Here is a 21,008-nt window from a genome sequence, read left to right on the forward strand (position 1 = left end):
TGGACCTGCCTCCTTCACTGACCCGCTCGTGAAACTAGGACTGCGGCCACTTTCTAGTTCCGTTCCCTTGCAGTTTTCAGTCCCAGAAGCTCCACCAGCCCCCTTGCCTTGGCCAGGGGCAATATTTCCCGGGAGGGGGATGGAAGAAGAGCCAGGAGATTGGCCGCTGCTCTGCATCCTGGGAACTGGAGTCCGCAAATGGAGAAAGTGAGGCACGGCGCCTGGCGCTGCAAAGGGTGGGTTCTTGCCACGTTCGGGGGCCCTAAGGAAAGCGGTACGAGTCCCTAGTCGTTCCTTGTGGCTCTCAAACCCCTCCGTGAGGAAAGAAGACTCAGTGCTACCACAATCACCACACACACCTCCCCCATCAAAACAAATGTGGAGTTTCCTTCCTTTCCCCGGGTGCTCCCACCCCCACCCCTAGTCTTTCTCCCCGGACCCTCAGGGCCTGTGTCCCCTTTTTTAGGAAACAGAGGGGATGTACCTTGGAGCCTTTCTGCTACCTGGCCGGAGTGCTGTTACTCTAGACAAGATCCCAAAACACTACTTGCAGGCATTCCCCCACACACCCCCGTAAGTCTGGGTGAGAAAGGATTGGAAAGCCTTTTCTGCATTAGCTGTAACCACGGGATGAACAGAAAGAGACACACTAACTATGTGCTAGATACTTTATATATTCTTAGTTATTCCTCACCCTCCTTATGAACTACGTAGAATTATGTTTCTATGATGAGATTGAGGCTAAATAAAATAGGTAAAATTTCCCAACGAATTACGTCTAGTGACATCCATGATTCAAGCCAATGGCCATGTTTTTCCTAGGATTGTATATATCTAGATAATTAAAAAAAAATATTTTTAAGGAGGATGCGAAGAAAGAGGTAAATCAGGTGCAGGGCTGGTTTTGTGGAAAAGGGTTTATTTACAATGCTGTCCAATAGAACTTTCTGCAGTGATGGAAATGCGTTACAGCTACACTAATTCGACTCAGCCACATGTAGCTATTGAGCACTTTGAAATGTAGGTGGTGCAACTGAGGAACTTTATGTTTAATTTTAATACTAAATTAAACTTAAATAGCCATATGTGACTTGTGGCTTCCATATTAACAGAGCAGAAAACCTTTAAATCTCTACTAGCCAGGTTCATAGGAAGGATTAGAACTAGGCATGCCCTGTGCTAGCCAGACACTGGTACCATGTACCCTGCACTGACCATTCGGGTCTATTTCAGCAAAAAAAAAAAAAAAAAAAAAAAAGCCAGCAGCAACTCCACACTTGTCCCAGCTATAGTGAATGAATTAACCAAGAGACAAAAGTTGGAAAATGAAAGGTCCCTCCCTACTCTCTACATCCAGAGCCAGGGAGGCTGACCTTCACCAAAAAGACCTCCAAGAACACAAGAGCCGCCTTTCTCAAGAGTTTATTATGTAAGAGAAACTGTTCTAAGCATTTCAAATATCACCACAACTTAACTCACCTCAACTCTATGCGGATTTAACTACACTTCATAAATGAGAAATTGAGGCTCAGAGAGGTTAAGTGACTGTGCAAGGTCACACGGCTAAGTGGAAAAGTATTCTAACTTAGCTATTAACTACTATTCATTATTTTTGTCAGGACTTTGAGATCGCTTGATACACTTTTAGAAAACTTCAAACATTTATAAGTCTATCCCAGACCTCATGGCAATGGCAACAGGGCAATAGATAACCTATATTGAATATTCCAGGTCAGATATGCAAAAGGACCTAACTTTAATATAAGGAAAGAGAGTGGTGACCACCCTAAAGAGAATCCTTAACCACCGAGCTTGTCCTTTGGAGAATGCTCCTTCCAGCAGCCTTTATATTTTAGATTCTGGATTAGAGATGTAAAAGCAGTTGGCAGAACTTTTAAAAACCAGTATGACAAACAGTCACCCCAACTGTAAGCCCAACTAGCCTAGACTCAAGCACTAGCAAGGTCACAGCTAAGATTTTGCCCATTGTTCCCAACTAAGTGCATTGACAGGGTACCTCAGATTCCCTCAGTTGGCGAGAGTAGTCTGTGTTCTCCCTGTTAATGGTACTATTCCAATAACCCTTGTAAATCCTTGGCAGAAGTATTATGCCAGTTAGACCCTAGGTCTGGTGGGGATGGGGGGTGAGCAGGAAAACTAGAGGCAGATAGGACTGATCCTTCCTAGCTAAAATGTCCATCCTCCTGCTGAGATGGCCGGTCAATAAGAAAGAGTAGAAGCAATACCTTTTGACACCTAAAAAAAGTGACATGATTCCAAAGGTGTGAAGGGTGTGAAAAGGTCACCAAAGGTAATGAAAAGACCAGAGAACATCCACTTAATGAAAGGCTCTGGGGACATGGGGAATGGAAGGATTGATATACACCAGGAGCATTATTTCTTCCTTCACTCGACTCTTCTGGAAAGCCAAAATCTTCACCAACACTTTACTCCGTCCCTGCCTCTACCCTCCTTCTTAATTATTACATCACTAGGATGAGGGGTTTCCTTCCTCCCCAAACCCTACCCTCTCTCTGAGTGCCATCAAATGCTGAGTGCCAGCTTCCCCCAGGAGGGAAGCTAGGTCAGCATGTGGCAGCTGGCCACTAGAGGGTAGTGTTTCTGTAGTTAAGGGGATCTTGAGAGCCTATAAACTTGGATGGGAGTGGCAGCCAACTGGTACCTGTACAGGAGAACCTAGGAGAAAAGAAGGTGGGAAAAATAAGTAAGAAGTCTTAGGGTAATGGTCCTCCTGAATGAGTGAGGAGTAAGGAATAGCAATGAGGTAGGAGGAAAGAGTTAGCCCTTATTCCCCACCAAAGGCCATAGTCACCATTCCTTGGAAAAGGAGATACTGGCTGTGAGCTCTCCCCACATACAGAGAAGCCAAGACAAAAAGATTTCTCAGTTTATTTGCATATATACATTGTTACCCTAGGGAGTCAGCTCCACTTCAGGAGTCCCCAGCTCCCTTCACACAGCCAACATCCAAAACCTGCACAGAAGACTGGGTCCTGAATAAAGAATGCTTAGGACTCATATCCCAACCCTGCAGGTTGTAACAACTCATTTAGCAAAAACAGAAGACGAGAGGCCAGTGCCCATGAGACATCCTTGCCCCGTTGTAAACATTGACAACCAGGCCACTGGAGCCTGGGAGAAGTGTGCAAACATGAGGGTACCACACTGTGTGACCAGAGGACTGGGAACACAGCTGGCAACCATACCCGTGAAGTCCTAAGGGCCTACACCCGCTGGAGCCTGGCAAGTGCCAGGGGCAGAATCAAGGCAGCTACCCAATGCCTGAGGGCTCACATGAGACGGCAGCGGCGCTCTTGCCCATAGGAATTCTCTACCCGGGCAATTTCCTGGATGACTTTGGTGAAGATGCCTCGAGTCAGCTGCAAGGGACAGAGAATCAGAGCAACAAAGTTAGTTACTGCCACCAATATGACTCAGCTCTGAGGTGTATACCCCACTCCCCCACCATCCCCATATCCAAGAAGTGCCATAAGAAAAACACTGCTACCCGACCACCTTCCTAATATTCAGGCCAAGCACCTGATTCTCTCGAGCAGATGACTCCATAAATGTTGCACCCCAGGACTCTGCCAGCTTCTTCCCTTCAACTGCCTGGACTTCCCTAGAAACAGATTTGTGACGTGAAGAAGGAGGACAGCAATGTCCCCACGTTCTTTGCAAAATCTTTAGAGAATCTAGACTTCCTCTTACCCATCCCACTTCCAAGGTTTGGGAGGAGGCTTGAGGAAGGAGAAAATCAAGGAAAACAAAGAAGCCTAGGATGGAGGCTTGAAATATGAAATTACAGCTTTTTCAATAGAAGGGTTATCTTGTAGGGGCACCTGGGTGGCTCAGTAGGTTGAGCATACGACTTCAGCTCAGGTCATGATCTCATAGTTCATGAGTTCAAGCCCCGTGTTGGTAGCTCAGAGCCTGGAGCTTGCTTCGGATTCTGTGTCATCTGCTCTCTCTGCCCCTCCTTTCCTCCCGCCCCTTGCAAAAATAAATAAACATTTTTAAAATTTAAAAACCAAAGAAGGGTTATCCTGTGTTAACCTTCAAGTTAGAAAAAAAAGAGGTGAAATGACTGTTAAGGTCAGTGGCAGAACCAGGACTAGAGCCTTGACTGATTCCTAGTCTATCTCACTTTCCTCTGCCTTTAGGTATAGAGATCTTCGTACCTGTCTGGAGAGAGATCTGCCTTGTTCCCCACTAGCACCACTGGCAGCCTGTGAAGAAATACCAGTTACTATAGGATCCCCTCCCACTCTGCATGGACCCCAACCTCCTTCACATCAAGGCTGGACAACTCCCCATCAGATCAGACAGGATCTGTCCTGGCCTCCTCCCTAACTTGGACCCCCTGCTCTCTTCCATCCCCTTAAGTCCATACTATGTCTCTATCTCCCAGAGCCACTCACCGAGTTTTCCCGTGACCTTCATGTAGCTTTTGGTACAGACTCTCAATGACTTGGAAGCTTTAAACACAAGAAATGGAGCTATAAACTTATTCTGAGACAGCCCTCAGATCCTCCCAAGTTCCCCACTCATAACCTTGGTCACTTACCTATGCAGAGAGGTGACAGAATACACAAGCACATAACCATGGACCCCAATGATGAATGAATAGGGCAGAATGCTGTACTCATCCTGACAAGAAACAGAAACATCAGTACCTAGATACATAACACTCAGCTGGCAAAGGTTTGTGGGTTGCATCCTGGGGACCCTCCCTAGGGCACTCAATATTCCAATCATTTCTATTCAACAAGAATTTACAGAATAGCTCCATTGTGCACTGCACACTACCCTCTGCTAAAATGCTTTTCTTTTAATACTACTTTACAGATGAGCCACAGAGGCAACCAGACTTCATCTCCCACAACTGAACTGCCATGTTTAGATACCCTACCCCAAACTGGTACCTGCCCTGCTGTGTCCACCAGGTGTAGGTGAAACTCATCTTTGCCAAGAGTCACTATCTTGCTGTAAGCTGAAAAGAAAAGAAAACTTGACTGTGAGGTGCTTGTAGGGCTAGCAATGTGTGCCCCCATACATTCTTAAACCTAGGGGTGATATAGATGGACCGGGTCTAGGGAGCTCTCCAGGCAGCTAGAGGGACAATGTTAAGGTTCTCATTGTCTACATCTACACCATCCTGGACTCAGTATCTTGCAAAATCCACTCTCTAGCTCCACTCATAGAACAGGATTACTAGAGAAAAGATTAGATTTAAGGTCTAATCAAATCAGCCCCTTGGCACCAGGAAACTCCCTAATTACGGAATTGGATGGGGCAACAAAGACCTCCCTGCCCCACCCCTAGGGGAGAAATCTACTCACTATTCTCCACTGTAGGATCGTAGCCTTCCAGGAACTCGCCTTCCACAAACTGATGTGCCAAAGATGTCTTCCCTGTGGGAAGCAGTGGTAGTTGTATCCAAATCATCCATCCACATTTACATCCTCTGCCCTTTCGGGGGCTGTGGCCCAGGGCTAAAGAGGACCCCAAATTAGCACCCTAGCCTGTGGGTGCCATGCAATGTTTTTCCTTAGCCTACCCTCACCCTCTTCGCCTTGGGTCTCTGCACCCTGGCCACCGGATGCATTCAGTAGCGCCGCAGGAAGCCTTTCCTGCAGACTTTCCCCACCCCACCCCTGGAAAGATCCGGGATTCCCCTAGGATCAAGTCGCCTCGCGCCCGGACACTTGCGACTTGCCCCACACAGACCGCGCCCCCATCCATCAAATCCTGAGCCCATCCTCCCCCCCCCCCCCCCCCCCGTCCCCAGGGTAACACTGGGGACCAGTCTGGTGTTCTGGCAACCAAGCCCACATTAACCCTTACGTTCTCCTGCTTCCTGCAACCCTCCACACACTATCACCACCCCAGCCTTTCCTCCTCCATCCTTTCAATCCTCGCCCTACAACCCCGTTCTAACGATGCCACCATTCCTGTCTGGGTCGCGTTCCCGCGACAGCGCGCCTCCTCTGGCCACAAAGCCGCGGTGCGTCGGTGCTCTCCCCAAGGCGGAGACTCACCTACAGAGCGGTACCCGAGAATGACCACCTTCCTGTAGCGAACTAACGGCATGGCAGTAGCCGGCCCCAAGGGGCTTGCAGAACTGCGGGCTGAAAGAGCCCTAAGAAAGGGAGATCAGAGTGTAAGGTAGGCGCAGCAACCGGCACAGGAAAGTCGCTCACCCTGAAGCTGCCAGGGGCAAGCTAGAGGAAAACCAAAACAAGCGCCGCGCCCGGAGCTGGCCACGTGATCACAACACAGCAAGACTAACGCGAGGGAGCCGGGCGCCGGGGGATCTACAGTGCCGCGCCGCTCCGGGCTCCGCCCCCCAGGCCGCTCGCCATTGGTTCATTGGAAAGGATAAGGGCGGGGCCGCCAGCAGGAGGGAAGGGTGGGCCTCACGTGGAGCCAGAGAACCAGGAGCTGCGCCTGCGCAGACTAAAGCCGGTTCATTCATAAAGAAACAGAAAGGAAGCCGGGGTCCTAGAGGTGTTTGCGCATTTGCAACCCGACACAAGCGGCTGCGAAGAATCAAGAAGAATCAAGAATCGTGGATGGAAGATACCCGTTATGGCTTGGCTGGAATTTCTGGTCAAAAGATTCTAGGCCTCCGTTTTGCAAGGTCTCTGAGATCCTTGGATAGGGAAAAAAAAAGGCCCAAGTTCCAATATATTATCTCTTCTTCCCCCCAGACTTCAGCCTCAGATCTTTTATTGTCAATTTCCATAGTCTATCAGGATCTTCGGAAATGCAACTCTTATTCTTGAAAAAGTTATTGAATTTGTGGCTAGGTCATCTGAAATTTTGTTGTTATCAACATAATCATCACATTCATTTATTCAAGTATTTATTCAGCACTTACTGTATGTTTCAGACATTGTTCTCGCTTTGGGGATAGAGCAGTGAACATGACAGACAAGGTCTTTGTGCGCATAAAGCTTAAAACCTAGTGGAAGAAACAAACATATAAACAAGGAAATATTAGATAGTATTAAGTGCTATAAAAGGCAGCATAATAAGAAATGACCACATTAGATAGTAAAACTTCCTCTCAAAGGAAGCCCCATTTAAACTGAGGTCTGAAAGACAATAAAGAGCTAGCTAGAACAAAATTCTGACAGAAGAATCCATCAGTGCTACAGGTGTTACGATGAAAATAAATTTGTTAAATTCCAGGAGAAGAAGAGGGGAGAGAGAGAGAGAGAGAGAGAGAGAGAGAGAGAGTCAGCCCAAAACAGACAAAATCCAAGAGAATGGCAGGGGCCAGGCTATGTAAAGAAATTTGGTCTAAGGGCGCCTGGATGGCTCAATTGGTTAGGCCCCCACTTTGGCTCAGATCATGATCTCGCCGTTTGTGGGTTCAAGCCTCGCGTCAGGCTCTCTGCTGACAGCTTGGAACCTGGAACCTGCTTCAGATTCTGTGTCTCCCTCTCTCTGTGTCCCTCCTCTGCTCGCTCTCTCTCTCTCTCTCTCAAAAGTAAATAAACATCAAAATTTTTTTTTGAAAAGAAGAAGTTTGGTCTAATTCTAAGCATCCAGAAAGCAGTTGATCATGTTTAAGCTGGGGCACGCCATGATCTGAATAGTGTTTCTAAAATATTTCCCTGGTTTAAAAAAAAAAAAAGTATACCTCTGGTTGTGAAGAATGAGGGGGACAGAAGCAGAAGGGGAAGCAGGGAGATCAGCTAGGAGACTGTTACTTGTAGTCCAGGTGAGAGGTGAAGGTGGCTTGACTAGAGTGATAGCGGTGAATGAAGTAGAGAATTCACGCTACATTTTGAGGCTGAGGTCAACCTGACTTGCTAAAGGGCTAGCCATAGGAGGTGAGGGAGGGGGAAAGAAAGAAAATGGCTAGATTTATAGAGAGTTCTACTTTGTGCCAGATGCATTTCTTTGTTATCTCATTTAATATCCACAACAGCCCTAAAGTCGGTCATTGGTATTACTTACCCATTTATCAACCATATTTATCAAACAATCATCATGTCCTATCTAGGTGCTGGGCATACAGCAGCAAACAACACACACAAGGTCTTTGCTCATAAGGAGCAAGTGTTCTTTGGGGGGAAAACCAACAATCTAAGAGGAAACCATAAATAAGCTAAAATAAAAAAATAATATCTGTAGCGGTGGGAGGAGCCCAAGATATTAATGGACTAGACAGTAATGGGGTGTGGTACTCTTCTTCTTTTATATGATATCCTAGAAATCCTGAGGATTTCAAAGACATTTGTACCTGAGACTTGAATGATGGGTAGCTGTTATCACCCTTATCCTACAGATGTGGAAACTGAGACTTAGCCATATAGATAGCACACAGAAGTTATTTCTTCTGGAAGGTCCTGACGAATTGGTATTTAGCAGCCAAATTGTACTGGAGGACAGGCTTTGTATAACTGTGGAACTATTTAATGCTTTGAAGAGTTCAGATCTACAAAAGTTGTTTCAAAGAGCTAGTTAATCTGGCCTCAGAAAGGGACCCAAATACCTTTTCAACTGGGTAACGGGAGTTCCTTGCAGACCAGCAACTTTATGTTGGATTATTTGGCCTGAGTGAGGTTGGTGGAGATTCCATATTGGGTCTTAAGCACTGCAAGGTAGAACAAAGAACTGGATTCAGTGAAAGTCAACAAAAATGTATTCATCTCTGATGCGCCCGGGTGGCTCATTCCGTTAAGCGCCCAACTTCGGCTCAGGTCATGATCTCAAGGTTCATGGGTTTAAGCCTGCATTGGGCTCTGTGCTGACAGCTAGGGGCCTGGAGCCTGCTTGGGATTCTGTGTCTCCCTTTCTCTCTGCCCCTCCCCTGCTAGAGCTCTGTATCTCTCTCTCTCTCTCAAAAATAAATAAACATTACAAAAATTGATTCATCTCCTACTTTGTACCAGACACTCTCACAAAGTGTTGCACAATATGGGTATAAAGATAAATGAGATGGCTTTTATGCTGTTTGTCTTTCCAGATTAACTCCCTATTCTTTTCCACCCAGGTTTGTTTCCAGGAGGCACACCTTACCCCCTGGATATCAGTGGAGTTCAGCCTATGAGAAGCCCTCACAGAAAATCACATGGATGGAAGAGAGTATCTATGTCCCCTTTGGAAGTTCCCAGCACCCCTCAAGTCACTCCTCCAACTCTCCCCCCCCCCTCACCTACCTCTTTTGTTCTGTTTCTAGTTGCTCTCTCCCCTTCAGGCCTACAGTGATAACAGTTTCTCTGATACTCACCCCAGGGTACTATTCTACCCCTGTGTGGTTTCCCTATACCCTGCTCACACCTTTGTAAACAGTCTCTTTATTAAATCATTCTCAAATTCTCTTGTTTTCAATCAGGAAGAAAGCAAAAGGCCTAAGACAAAGGCTTTCTCTTCCTATGGCTCTTTTAAAATTTTTATTAATGTTTATTCATTTTTTTTAAATGTTTATTTTATTTTTTGAGACAGAGAGAGACACAGCATGAGCAGGGAAGGGGCAGAGAGAGAGGGAGACACAGAATGTGAAGCAGGCTCCAGGCTCTGAACAGTCAGCACAGAGCCCGACATGGGGCTCGAACTCACGAACTATGAGATCGTGACCTGAGCCGAAGTCGGACGCTTAACTGACTGAGCCACCCAGGCGCCCCATGTTTATTCATTTTTTAGAGAGAAAGAAAAAGAGACAGAGTATGAACAGCGGAGGGGCAGAGAGAGACACACAGAATCCAAAGCAGGCTCCACACTCCAAGCTGTCAGCACAGAGCCCAATGCAGCGCTCGAACTCACAAACAGCGAGTTCATGACCTGAGCCAAAGTCAGATGCTTAACAGACTGAGCCACTCAGGAGCCCCTGGTTTTTTCTTTTTAAACAGGAAGAGAAGGTCTCACAGCAGATTTTCACCCCCCTCTCCTTAAACGAAACTATTGTATAGCCATCTCTAGCTGCAAGGGAGCCTGGAAGTTTTAGCATTTTCTTTTCTACCCTCTCTAGTAAAGGAAGGCAAAAGAGAAGGTGATTAGGAATAAATGTTCAGTGAGCCAATCCACAAGACCCGCACACCTCGGGACCAAGATATTTGTTTATTAAATATCAATCACCTTAAAGAGTAATGCATACACAGTTACTTTGTAAAGATCAAAGATATACAAAGATCACCAATATAGGATCACCTAAAGGAAGTAAACTATTCTAATGGTAGATAAATGGGCTTGGAATAAAATTTACAGTGACGGCATCATATATTTTGTTACGTCTCAAACAACTGAGACAAAATAAAGATCCACTGCTTCCAGAAAACTGTTTTACGTATCTCTCTAAAAAGTGAAAACATGTTTACTATGTTTGTATCAAAAGTACGGGTTCCAGGGACACCTGGTTGGCTCAGTCGGCAGAGCATGTGACTCTTGACCTCAGGGTTGTGAGTTTGAGCCCCACGTTGGGAGTAAAGACGACTTAAACAACAACACCACCAACAACAAACTTGGTGGTTTAAAACAACAATGTATTATTTCTTCTGATTCTGTGGGTTGAACTGGCAACTCTTCTGTTATCTCTCCTGGACTCACACATGCGGTTACCAGAGGCCACAGACCCTGCTGGGCGGACCTTTCCTTCAACCACAACTGCAGTTACGGTCTTTCTGGGTTCTCATAACCTTTCCTTCCCTTGCCCCTTTAGGCCTAGGGATCACCACTTCTAGTGGCTCCTCACTGAAGCCAGACTCAATGTTTCCCCCCTCTCCAAGATCTTCTTTAACCCTTTCCTACAACGTTATGAACAGCCCTTCCATTATATTCTCCTCAGTTCCCCATTTGTGCAATGTTCCCCCCCAAGGACTCTGAATGATACACCTCTGAATTATGGTAGGGAAAATTATCAAGTAAGAGATTAGAAGGCAAAATTATATTTAAGTCTCACATCAGAGTATGAATAGCTAGAAGCATAGAGGAAGGAATTATTCTCAAGGGAAAAAAGGAGAAAAGGGAGAGAGGAAGGCAGGAAAGGAGGAAGGAAGGAGCTTGATTCTGTCTGGAAGGATCAGAGGTTTCACATGCTCATTGATGATGTAGCTGGGCCTTAAAGCTTGAGAAAGCCCTAGGGAAAATAGCACAAAGTTAAGAGAATTGAAAACACAGCATGTCTGGAAATACAGAGTGGACCCTGTACCTGCAGCACTCTATGAATGTGGGCTGTCTGTGAATTAAGGCTGGAAATTAGACTGGGATCAGATCAGGGAGGGCTCTGAATGCCAGCTTTAAGAATTTGACCTTTGGGGTGGCTGGGTGACTCAGTCGGTTAAATGTCTGACTGGCTCGTGTCCTGAGCTCACGGTTCACGAGTTCGAGCCCCACGTCAGGCTCTGTGCTGACAGCTCAGAGCTTGGAGCCTGCTTCGGATTCTGTGTGTGTGTGTGTGTGTGTGTGTGTGTGTGTGTGTGTCTCTCTGCCCCTCCCCTGCTCATGCTGTTTCTGTCTCTCTCTCAAAAATAAATAAATATTTTTTAAAAAGTTAATAAGAATTCGAGCTTTGAGGGGGCGACACCTAGGTGGCTCGGTCTGTTTAGCATCCAGCTTCGGCTCGGGTCATGATCTTGAGGTTCATGAGTTTGAGCCCCATCTCAGGCTGTCTGCTGTCAGCACAGAGCCTGCTTCAGATTCTCTGTCCCCCTCTCTCTGCCTCTCTCCTGCTGGTGCTGTCTCTCTCACTCTCTCTCGACAATAAATAAACATTAAAAAACAAATAAAAATAAAGTAAAATACAATAAAACAAAACAAAATAAATGAATTTGACCTTTAGGGTGCCTGGTTGGCTCAGTCAGTAGAGCATGGGACTCTTGACCTCAGAGTCTAGAGCATGCAACCCTTGATCTCAGAACCGTGAGCTTGAGCCCCCCTGTTGGGGGTAGAGTTTACTAAAAAGAATTTGACGTTTGTTCAGTATCCAGCGTTCTCAAAATATACCATTAGTGGTATGTAAGATGACTTAGGTAACATACACACCTAAAATTCTATTTTGTTATGTGATTTTTAATATGTGGTGGGAAAAACAATAGTGATAATGCCAAAGCTATGACTTCACAAATATTCTTGCACAGAAGCTAAAGCTGGTAGTAAGAAAAGCCAATGGAATTCAAGAAGAATACTAAACCTTTATACGGGTAGAAAGAGACTGTGGCCATAGTCATGAAAACAGTACAAGGTTTGGGTAGCACTGCAGTAAACAGTGGAATCTTTGCTGTTAACTTGGTGGGTGTGGGGGGGGAAGCTTTATGAGGGTCACACTGGTGGCCCTTTAGAGAAGGTAGTACCAAGAGAGATTGGGGCTGGAGGGGAAGCCCTAATAGGAAGCCAATACCCAGCAAGGAGAAGATGAGGGCCTGGACCAGGTCACAACAGAGAGGATAGCGAGGACTCTTAGGGAGGGCACTCCAGACGGAAGTGAAGTTGATGACCTGATTAAAGCAGAGTGAAGGAAGATGGCAATTCCATGTGTAGGATTAGAAGACATGGGAGGACGAACAGGAATTTTTTAGTGGGGTTAAGGGGAACGTACTGAATGAATGTATTTATTTGTGACACGTGGATTTGGGGGCACTCCCCAGGTATTCGCATGTTGATGGGCAACTGAAGGATATGTGTCTCTAGGCACTCCACAGAAAAATAACCACAATATACATGCAGGCGTCTTCCTTGCGTGTTCCCTACATCTGGTCCTTCCTCTCACTCCTACACCTACTCTTGATTTCTGTTAGTATGGAGATGATAAACACCAATCCATTTCAGGAGAATGGGAAGTACTTAGTTCCTCTTGAGGGACCTTTCCCAATCCAGGGACCATAACCAGCAATGTACAAAATAATTGAATTATAACCTATTAGAGACGGAGGACCTTGGTGATCACCTGGTCCAGACTTTTTCTCCAGACTACAGGCGGAGAAGCCGCAGCCTGGAGAAGTAAAGTGAGTCACAACAGCAAAACACAGCGGGAAGAGCATGGACTTTGCAGTCAATCAGAGCTGGTGTCAAACCCTAGCTTATTCACTGTGTGATTTTAAGCAGGCTATTTCACTACTCTGAGCCTCAGTTTCTCCTCTATGAAATGGTTGGAACAACATGGTAGCAGATGTCTGACATTCTTTCTGGCTGCTGGCAGAAAGATCGAGTTCCAGGGTGGCCCGTGGCGGCGGTGTCAGCAGTGACTTCCTGTATCCATGTCGGTGTCAGCATTGGTCTGCAAATTGCAGTGTCTAGTGTTTAGTGGCAGGTGCCACGGTGCACTGGCTTGGTTCTGTGATTTGAGGCAATGTTTCTGGCTGCATAGCCTCAAAACCCAGGTCTCCAGCGGTCCCTGTCACTTGCTTAAGTCCTTCTAGAACCAAATACTCATTTTTGCATGACTGTCGTGAGAAATAAATGCAATAATGTGTGTGATATCCCAGGTACTCTATTAAGAAAGAGCTGGTACGAGGGGCACCTGGGTGGTTCAGTGAGTTGTCTGACTTCGGCTCAGGTCATGATCTCACAGTTAGTGAGTTTGAGCCCCATATGGGGCTCTCTGCTGTCAAGGTGGAGCCCACTTCAGATCCTCTGTCCCCCTTGCTCTCTGCCCCTTTCTTGCTCTCTCTCTCTCTCTCTCTCTCTCTCTTTCAAAATTAAATAAACGTTAAAGAAGAAAAGAAAGAGCTGGTACTCAGTGAATTGAAGCCATCAGAATAATTATCATTATTGATTTGAAAGTGAATTGACAGTTTGGCCAGAGAGATATGCCTAGAGGAAGGCAGATGGTCTGGCTCCCTCCTTGGACACCACTGAGAAAGAAGATCCTGGGAAGAACCCTCAGTCTAGCCAACTTGGGAACTGGACTTGCTCAGGACACCACCAAATCCTCATATGCTAGAGAAGCCTTACAAGAAGTCCTGAGTGCCTGATCTGGGTCCTACCATTCCAACGGACCCATCACGCTCCCTTCCCACCACCCAGGATGCCTGTGTCCTCTATCTAGGGCACTCCCTTTGAGGTACCAGACTGTCGCCCGAAGAGCAGAAAATTACATCTCTATGAGGGATTTCAGCCAATTGTCTGGAGGCCTGAAGAACCATTCCTGCCCCACCAGTGACTACATATGGCACCTCCCTCACCAAGATCCTCCTGGGCACACAGTAACAACTCTCGTTGACTGAGTGGCCCATCTGCCACATTCCATTTTGGATTATAGATTGATATTGGCTGATCAGTTACTCTTTCTCTTTCATTTTAGGCACATTAATATCACACAGCGAAAACTGAGAGAAAGCCTTTTCTCCTCCTACTTACTCTTTGCTCCCTACTTCATTCAATCAACCACCAAGTCCTATCAATCCCACGAATACAAGTATTTCCTAGAACTGTCCTTTCTTTCCATCTCCATTGCCACTTCTTTACCTTACCAACATCATCTCTCGTCTGCACCACCGCACTAACCTTTTTGCTTTTGCTCTCCTCCCTGGACTCACTAACTCCTTTCTAGTTCATTCTCCACTTGGCAAGTAGAGTGATCTCTCTAAAATTCAAATTTGGTCAGGCCGCTTCACCAAGCTAAAACCTAATTAAATTAATTTAATCTATTAAAATGCTTGTCTGTTTCCCTAGAAAAATATTAGAAATCCTCAGCATAGTAAAATACCTGTTAGTACTTGCAGGGCCCTGATAAATATTTGTGGGAAGGAGGGAGTCAACTCTCCAGGTCTGGGAGAAAATGCCTTGTTCCTTTCTGTGTTAATTTGCCTTGTTCAAATCTCAGGGCACCCCCTTCTTTCCAACTTCTTGGAAGCACCTCATTGTAGCCTCTGGCATCTCTTACAAAGTGATTTCCTCAAGGTCACACAGCTGGTGCATAAGCACCAAATGGAATAAACAGCCCTGTTGTTCACAACTGTAGAATCACATTAAGGGAGAAGCAATCATGGTTGAAAAGTGACAAATACCCATATGATGTTTGATCCTCCTGTAACACTCCCACCAAGTTTCCAGGCCTTGGTATAGAGTCTTTCAAAGATAAAGGAAATCTACCTCCTCACCCCACCAATTCTAATGGTTATTGAAAATCAGACATTTCAAAGAATAATCCATCCTAGCCAGTTTATCAAGGGATTGAGGGAATGCGAGCAAGGAGGCTCTCATTCCTGCAATGGTCCAGAAGTGCTTTGGGTCACCTGCCCCCAAGAGGAGGAAGGTGGATGACTTTGGCTTTCACTTAGTTCAGGGAGAGGCGCATGACATTTAGTCTCAAAAATTCTACGAGATACTGTAGACTGGCCAGGGACTAGAACAGGGAAGGGATGTGTGTGGAGGAAATGGGATTAATCCCAGCTCAAATGTTGGGTGGAATCCCAGCTGCTGCAGCTGCTGAGGGCTTAACCAGCTGTTCCCTGGGCAGCTGCAATGTTCATCCCAGACCTGGCTCTCAGGATGGCAGCTCTGTCTCAGCTTAGGGCCATCAGCTCCAAGCTAAGCCAAACTCTGCTGAAAGAATGGCTAGAAAGTAAAAGAGAATAGCAGAAAAGGAGCCCCCAGTTCCAAGGACTTCTGTTTGGACACCATGTGGTTTGGAGTCAGATAACTGTGTTCTTAGGTTATGCGGTCCCAAGGAGACAAGTTGAGAGACAGTTTGGGTTTAGGTTTCAGAGAGAAGCAAAGCCAGGGATGGAGGTATCCCCTTCAGATCTGTCCCTATCCTATCCTGCCCTGCTCCAGCATCCCTCCACTGGCCCCCACCATCTGCTCCCATAACACATTCTGTACGGGGATGGGGGCATTTACCACTTGCAATCAGAACTAACAACACTTGGGCTCCTGGGTGGCTCAGTCGGTTAAGTGTCTGCTCAGGTCATGATCTTGCGGATCATGGGTTCAAGCCCCGCGTCGGGCTCTGTGCTGACAGATCTGTGCTGACAGCGCGGAGCCTGCAGCCTGCTTCAGATTCTGTGTCTCCCTCTCTCTCTGCCCCTTCCCCGCTTGCACTCTGTCTCTCTTTCTCTCTCAAAAATGAATAAACGTTTTTTAAAAATGTTTTAAAAACCTAGCAACACTCACATGCACAGAGGAGGACCAACATACTTAAGGATAAAGATGACCTAAAAAGCCCATCTGATTTCCAATTTCTTGTTTAAAATTGAAGTTTGACACCCCCCCCCCCCCGATCTGCTTCAAATCCTACAACTGCTTTTCATCTTTAGGACAAAATTGAAAAATCTTTAAATAGTTCACATTTCCCTTCTAAACTGAACTTACTGATGCTCCTTGGGTTCAGTTTACTCTTGCTCCCCAACTCCAGACCTTTGTATATGCCGTTCCCCCTGCTCGAACAACTCTTACCCATCCTCAGGTCTCAGCTTGAAAGTCACTCCTCATCTATCTCACTGCACTCACCAACAACATTCTGACCACCGTGTCTGTCTTGCCAGGTGAACTGTAAGAGCCATGCCTGACTCACTGTCCTCCCCCCCACCAAAGTGGGCACTCAGTAAAACCTGACAAGATATTCCCCCTCTGATGTCCATTTGTATACATCAATCAATCACATATAGAGACAATAACAGGGAGAAGAGAGTCTGCATGTGCTAACTGGCCACACAATTCCCACAGGGAAATACCCTGACCAGCCATAGCCTTCTTCCCACAGACAGCTGCTTCAGTCTCCCAGACAGAGAAGAAAGCTTCCTCCAATATGGTGGACACCACGAAAGCAGTCAGAGCTCTAGGTCAGAAATGTTCGCTTTTCAAGCAGAGTACATTGTTTTCACTAAGACCCCATCTTAGCACTGGCCTCTTCTTACTTCCAACATTTCTGAAGGATTGTATTTAGTCTGTCGGGGCTGCCATAACAAAATACCATAAACTGGGTGGCTTAGACATCAAACATTTATTTTCTCATTGTTTTGGAGGCTGGAAAAGTCCAAGATCAAGGTTCTGGCCAATTTGGTCTCTGGTGAGAACTCTCTTCCTGGCCTGCAGGTGGCTGCCTTTTCACTATGTCTTTACAGGGCCTTTCCCTGGTGCACGCAGAGAGAGAGATAGTAACTTTCCGCTGTCTCTTCATATAAGGACACTAATCCCATCAGATCTGGACCCTCCTCCTATGACTTCATTTGACCTCAGTTACTTCCTTAGAGGCCCCATCTCCAAAAACAGTCACATAGGCATTAGAGTTTGAGCATATGAATTTGGAGGGGGATGTGTACATTCAGTCTATAACAAAGCTCAGTCTCCCTTCTCCTCTAATTAAACATATACTTTAAAATTTATATATATATATATATATATATGGGAATCATGGATAAATCCTGCTTCTGGTGAAGTGGTGAGTATTCTTCTCTGAAGTAGACAGAGAATAGAAAGCAGCAAAGGCAGTGAGAAATGGAGCAGATCATGGAAAACATGGACTGAGTGCCTATATATATATATATATATATATTTAAATAAATAAATAAATAAATAAATATCCTTTACTGGTTTACTGGCTAGGTAACTTTAGTTAAGGAAGCCAGCCAGCCACTCAGTGGGTTAAGCATCCAACTTCCGCTCAGGTCACGATCTCTCTGGGTTCATGAGTTCAAGCCCAGAGTGCCCTCAGTGTTGGAGCCCACTTGGGATCCTCTGTCTTCCTCTCTTCTACTTCCCCTCCATTCACACGTGCATGCACACACACACACACACACACGCATACACACGCATGTGCACGTGCTCTCTCTCTCTCGCAAAAATAAACGTTAAAAAAATTTGTTTAAGGAAGCCAGCCATCCAGGCAGGAGAAAGAAGAGCCAATGAAAATGAGAGCAAAATAGAACTGTCAAAATGCTAGGACTTCCTAGTCACTCAGTGAAGGGAATGAGAGTCAAAAACTTCTTAAGGGCCTATAGGAGGTGGCCCCATCCATCAAGGCAACCTTATTTCTTGTTATTCCTGCTCCCGTTCTACTACTTACCAGCTGTGGTAACTTGAGCAAGTGACTTAAACCTCTCTTTGCCTCGGTGTCCTCATCTGTAATATAACCCCACAGGGTTATCTTAAGGATGGAATGAGAATGCATGTAGAGGGCTAGAACAGGGCCTGATGCATGGTAAGTTCTCAAGAAACATTTGCTACCTGTAGTTCCACTCCCCAACTGGAACTACATGTAGCCAGCTTGCACATCTTCCTTCCAGATTCCAAGTCGCTGCTCATGTTGTTACTTCTGCCTGGAATGCCCTTTCTGGTCTCTACTACCTACACGCTTTAACGTTCTATCCAGGCCTCGCTGTCTTCACAAGGTCTTCCCTGTACTTTGATGACATTTTCCACCCATTCAATTCATCCTGATTAAGTAACAATGTTGATTTGGTAGTTAACCAACTTATACCTTTAAGTGTACTCCTCCATGGAGGAAGCTGTTTCTTAATATTTTGTGTGTTTTTCATGCGTAATACAGCACTACACTGTAGATGTTAAGTAATTCCTGTTTGAAGAAAGGGGGGTGTGTGAAATGTCCGGATTTGAGGGCTTATAAAGGTCATCTGAACCTTGAAACAGTGGTTCTCAACTCTGGTTTCCCAGTACGCAGAGAGGTCTTGCCAAGGTTACAAAATGCTCTGTAACTTCTCAAAACAAGATTACTTTTAATTATACTTTAGGTTTTTTTAATTTCTTAAAAATGTTTATTTATTTTTGAGAGAGACAGAGACAGACAGAGTGTGAGCAGGGGAGGGGCAGAGAGAGAGAGGGAGACACAGACTCCAAAGCAGGCTCCAGGCTCTGAGCTGTCAGCACAGAGCCCGATGTGAGGCTCCAACTCACAGACTGAGAGATCATGACCTGAGCCAAAGCTGGGCGCTTAACCGACCGAGCCAATTATACTTTAGTTTTAAAGCACACCCAAATCTTTTACACAGCACCTTCTGAAAGAATGTTATGAAATGAAACCATTATAGGGGCAACAGGGCCCCCAAAATATTTGGGAATCATGGATAAGTCCTGCTTCTGGTGGAGTGGTGAGTAGAGAAGTAGAGAATAGAAAGCGGCAAAGGCAGTGAGAAATGGAGCAGATCATGGAAAACATGGACTGAGTGCCTATTCCACATTGGCACATACACTCATCTTGTCAACAATCCTCTCGGGGTGGTATCATTATCTGCAGGTCTGCCTGACTTCGAGGCCATGCTCTGGGGAAAGATCCACAGCTTGGATTATGTTTCTGAGATCAGGAAAAGGGAGGGGAAGGTGGCAACGGGTACCTGGTACGGATTGAAGGAAATACTGAGTGGAAGGACATTAAAAGTAAACATATTCTGCTTCCAAATGTTGCCTTTCTCAAGCACTACCTGGAACCCTAAGTATGCTTTGACCTCCAGACATTGAACTCAAGTGTCACAAGGTGAGGGAGATGAGCTGGCTACTTGGATCTTCACAGAATCTGGCTACAACTATACCTTCAGCAACTGGGAGCCACAGAGCTAAACCAGGCACAAGGGATGCAAAAATGCCAGGCTTGGAAGAGTTTTCAAAAGGTGAGGCGTGTGGACTCCTCACCAGCCCTTGACACCTGTGGCTCAACCCTGGCAACTTACCAAGCCCTGCACGCCATCTTTCACCTCCTGAGATAAGGCTCCTCTGCGCACATCAGTCCACCCATCCCTGCAGTATATAATTCTCTTTCCTGTGGTCTGGAAGAGAACTGATCCTGAAAGCCACCAGGGGGCGGCGTAAAGCAGGGACCCTGTGGACTGTGAGTGCACAGCTGAGACAGGCAAGGGCTGGCTCCTCAGTGGTACCACCAAACCCCTCCATCCCCCAGACCCCAGACATTACCCTTCCACTGAGGCCCAGCTTCCTCAGAGCTTCCATTCTCAACTCAGGGGCACCCGAATTCCTGCCTGTCTGCTGCATTGGAACCTGAAGTTTCCAGGAACACCCAGGCCAGGGAAGAAAGCCGAGAGAGAGAGAAAACAGGGGAAGGAAGAGGAGATGGTGAAGGAAGCCAGTAGAAACAACTAGGACAGGTGATCAAGAAGGGAACTGGGGGTGGGGGGGTCCTGGCTGGTTCCGTCGGAAGAGCATGAGACTCTCGATCTCAGGGTCACAAGTTCCAGCCCAACTTTGGGTGTAGAGATTATTACTACTACTACTAATAATAAATAAGCTTAAAAAAGAAGGGGACTCAGGTTGTAATACCTATTTGCTGTTGCTTGGAGAGCCTCCCCTTGTACCCCCAAACACACACACCAGGGCTTGAAGCTGTTCTCTGCCCACAGCCCTTCAGGAGAGGTAAGTTCCAGCCCTCTGTGCCCATTCTTTCTCTTGACCAAGAGTGTGTGGGAACTATCAGTTATAACTTAGCCAGGGATTCCCAAGGGTCATCAGTTGGTCCAGTGACATCCCAGAATAAAACACGGGACCCACCCAGACCCTGACACTAGGGTAGAATGGGAATGAGGTTGATTCACGGCCTTTGGGAAGGGACCAGGATTGCAGGCTAACAATCAGGGACCAGAATTCTCTGGGCATCAGTAACTCAATGGCCAGAGACCTTGCTGGAACCCCTATGAATGAGAAAGGACGTTCCTGGACCCTCTTGCTCCTTCAACAACCCTGTCCCCTCCAACATTCTGTATGGAACCGTCGGGGCAGAAGGATGGTGAGAGAAGGCACCAACAGCCTAGAAAAGGGTATGACTCATCTGGTCTCCTGGTCTCCGGAGCTGATCAATTGGGCCCCACCTCTGAGGGGAGGAAGCAGGCGGGAAGACCTGCTGGGGTGGGGTAGGAGGAGTCAGAAGGAAGGTATTGCCTCGGAGTTAGTTCCCTTTCTCCACTCTGGAGGTGAATTACTCTCTGAATAGAGATATTTTCCAATAAGCTCCTGCAAGCCTTCCCTTTATTAGCCCACCTGTAGGAAAATGTCAGATGTCAGATTGGCTGGCTGTGTCAGACAGTGTTAACGCCGTGCCCTGGCCCCTCACCTTGCCAGGCGGGGCAAGCAGA

The 21,008-nt window shown here is 46.3% G+C and overlaps 1 protein-coding gene across 1 annotated transcript; it reads right to left on the reverse strand.

Annotated features, from left to right (window-relative positions):
* Positions 1-2,956: 2,956 nt before the first annotated feature.
* On the reverse strand, positions 2,957-6,291 carry RHEBL1 (RHEB like 1). The gene is made up of 8 exons (XM_047865185.1): positions 6,063-6,291; positions 5,364-5,435; positions 4,947-5,014; positions 4,589-4,671; positions 4,443-4,499; positions 4,203-4,250; positions 3,562-3,643; positions 2,957-3,401 (listed from the first exon to the last, which is right to left on the reverse strand). Exons 1-8 carry the CDS (start codon positions 6,112-6,114, stop codon positions 3,312-3,314), a joined length of 552 nt encoding a protein of 183 aa, XP_047721141.1. The 5' UTR covers positions 6,115-6,291; the 3' UTR covers positions 2,957-3,311.
* Between the last annotated feature and the right edge of the window lie 14,717 nt (positions 6,292-21,008).

Source organism: Prionailurus viverrinus, chromosome B4 (genome assembly GCF_022837055.1).
Source record: "Prionailurus viverrinus isolate Anna chromosome B4, UM_Priviv_1.0, whole genome shotgun sequence".
Classification (NCBI taxonomy): domain Eukaryota; kingdom Metazoa; phylum Chordata; class Mammalia; order Carnivora; family Felidae; genus Prionailurus; species Prionailurus viverrinus.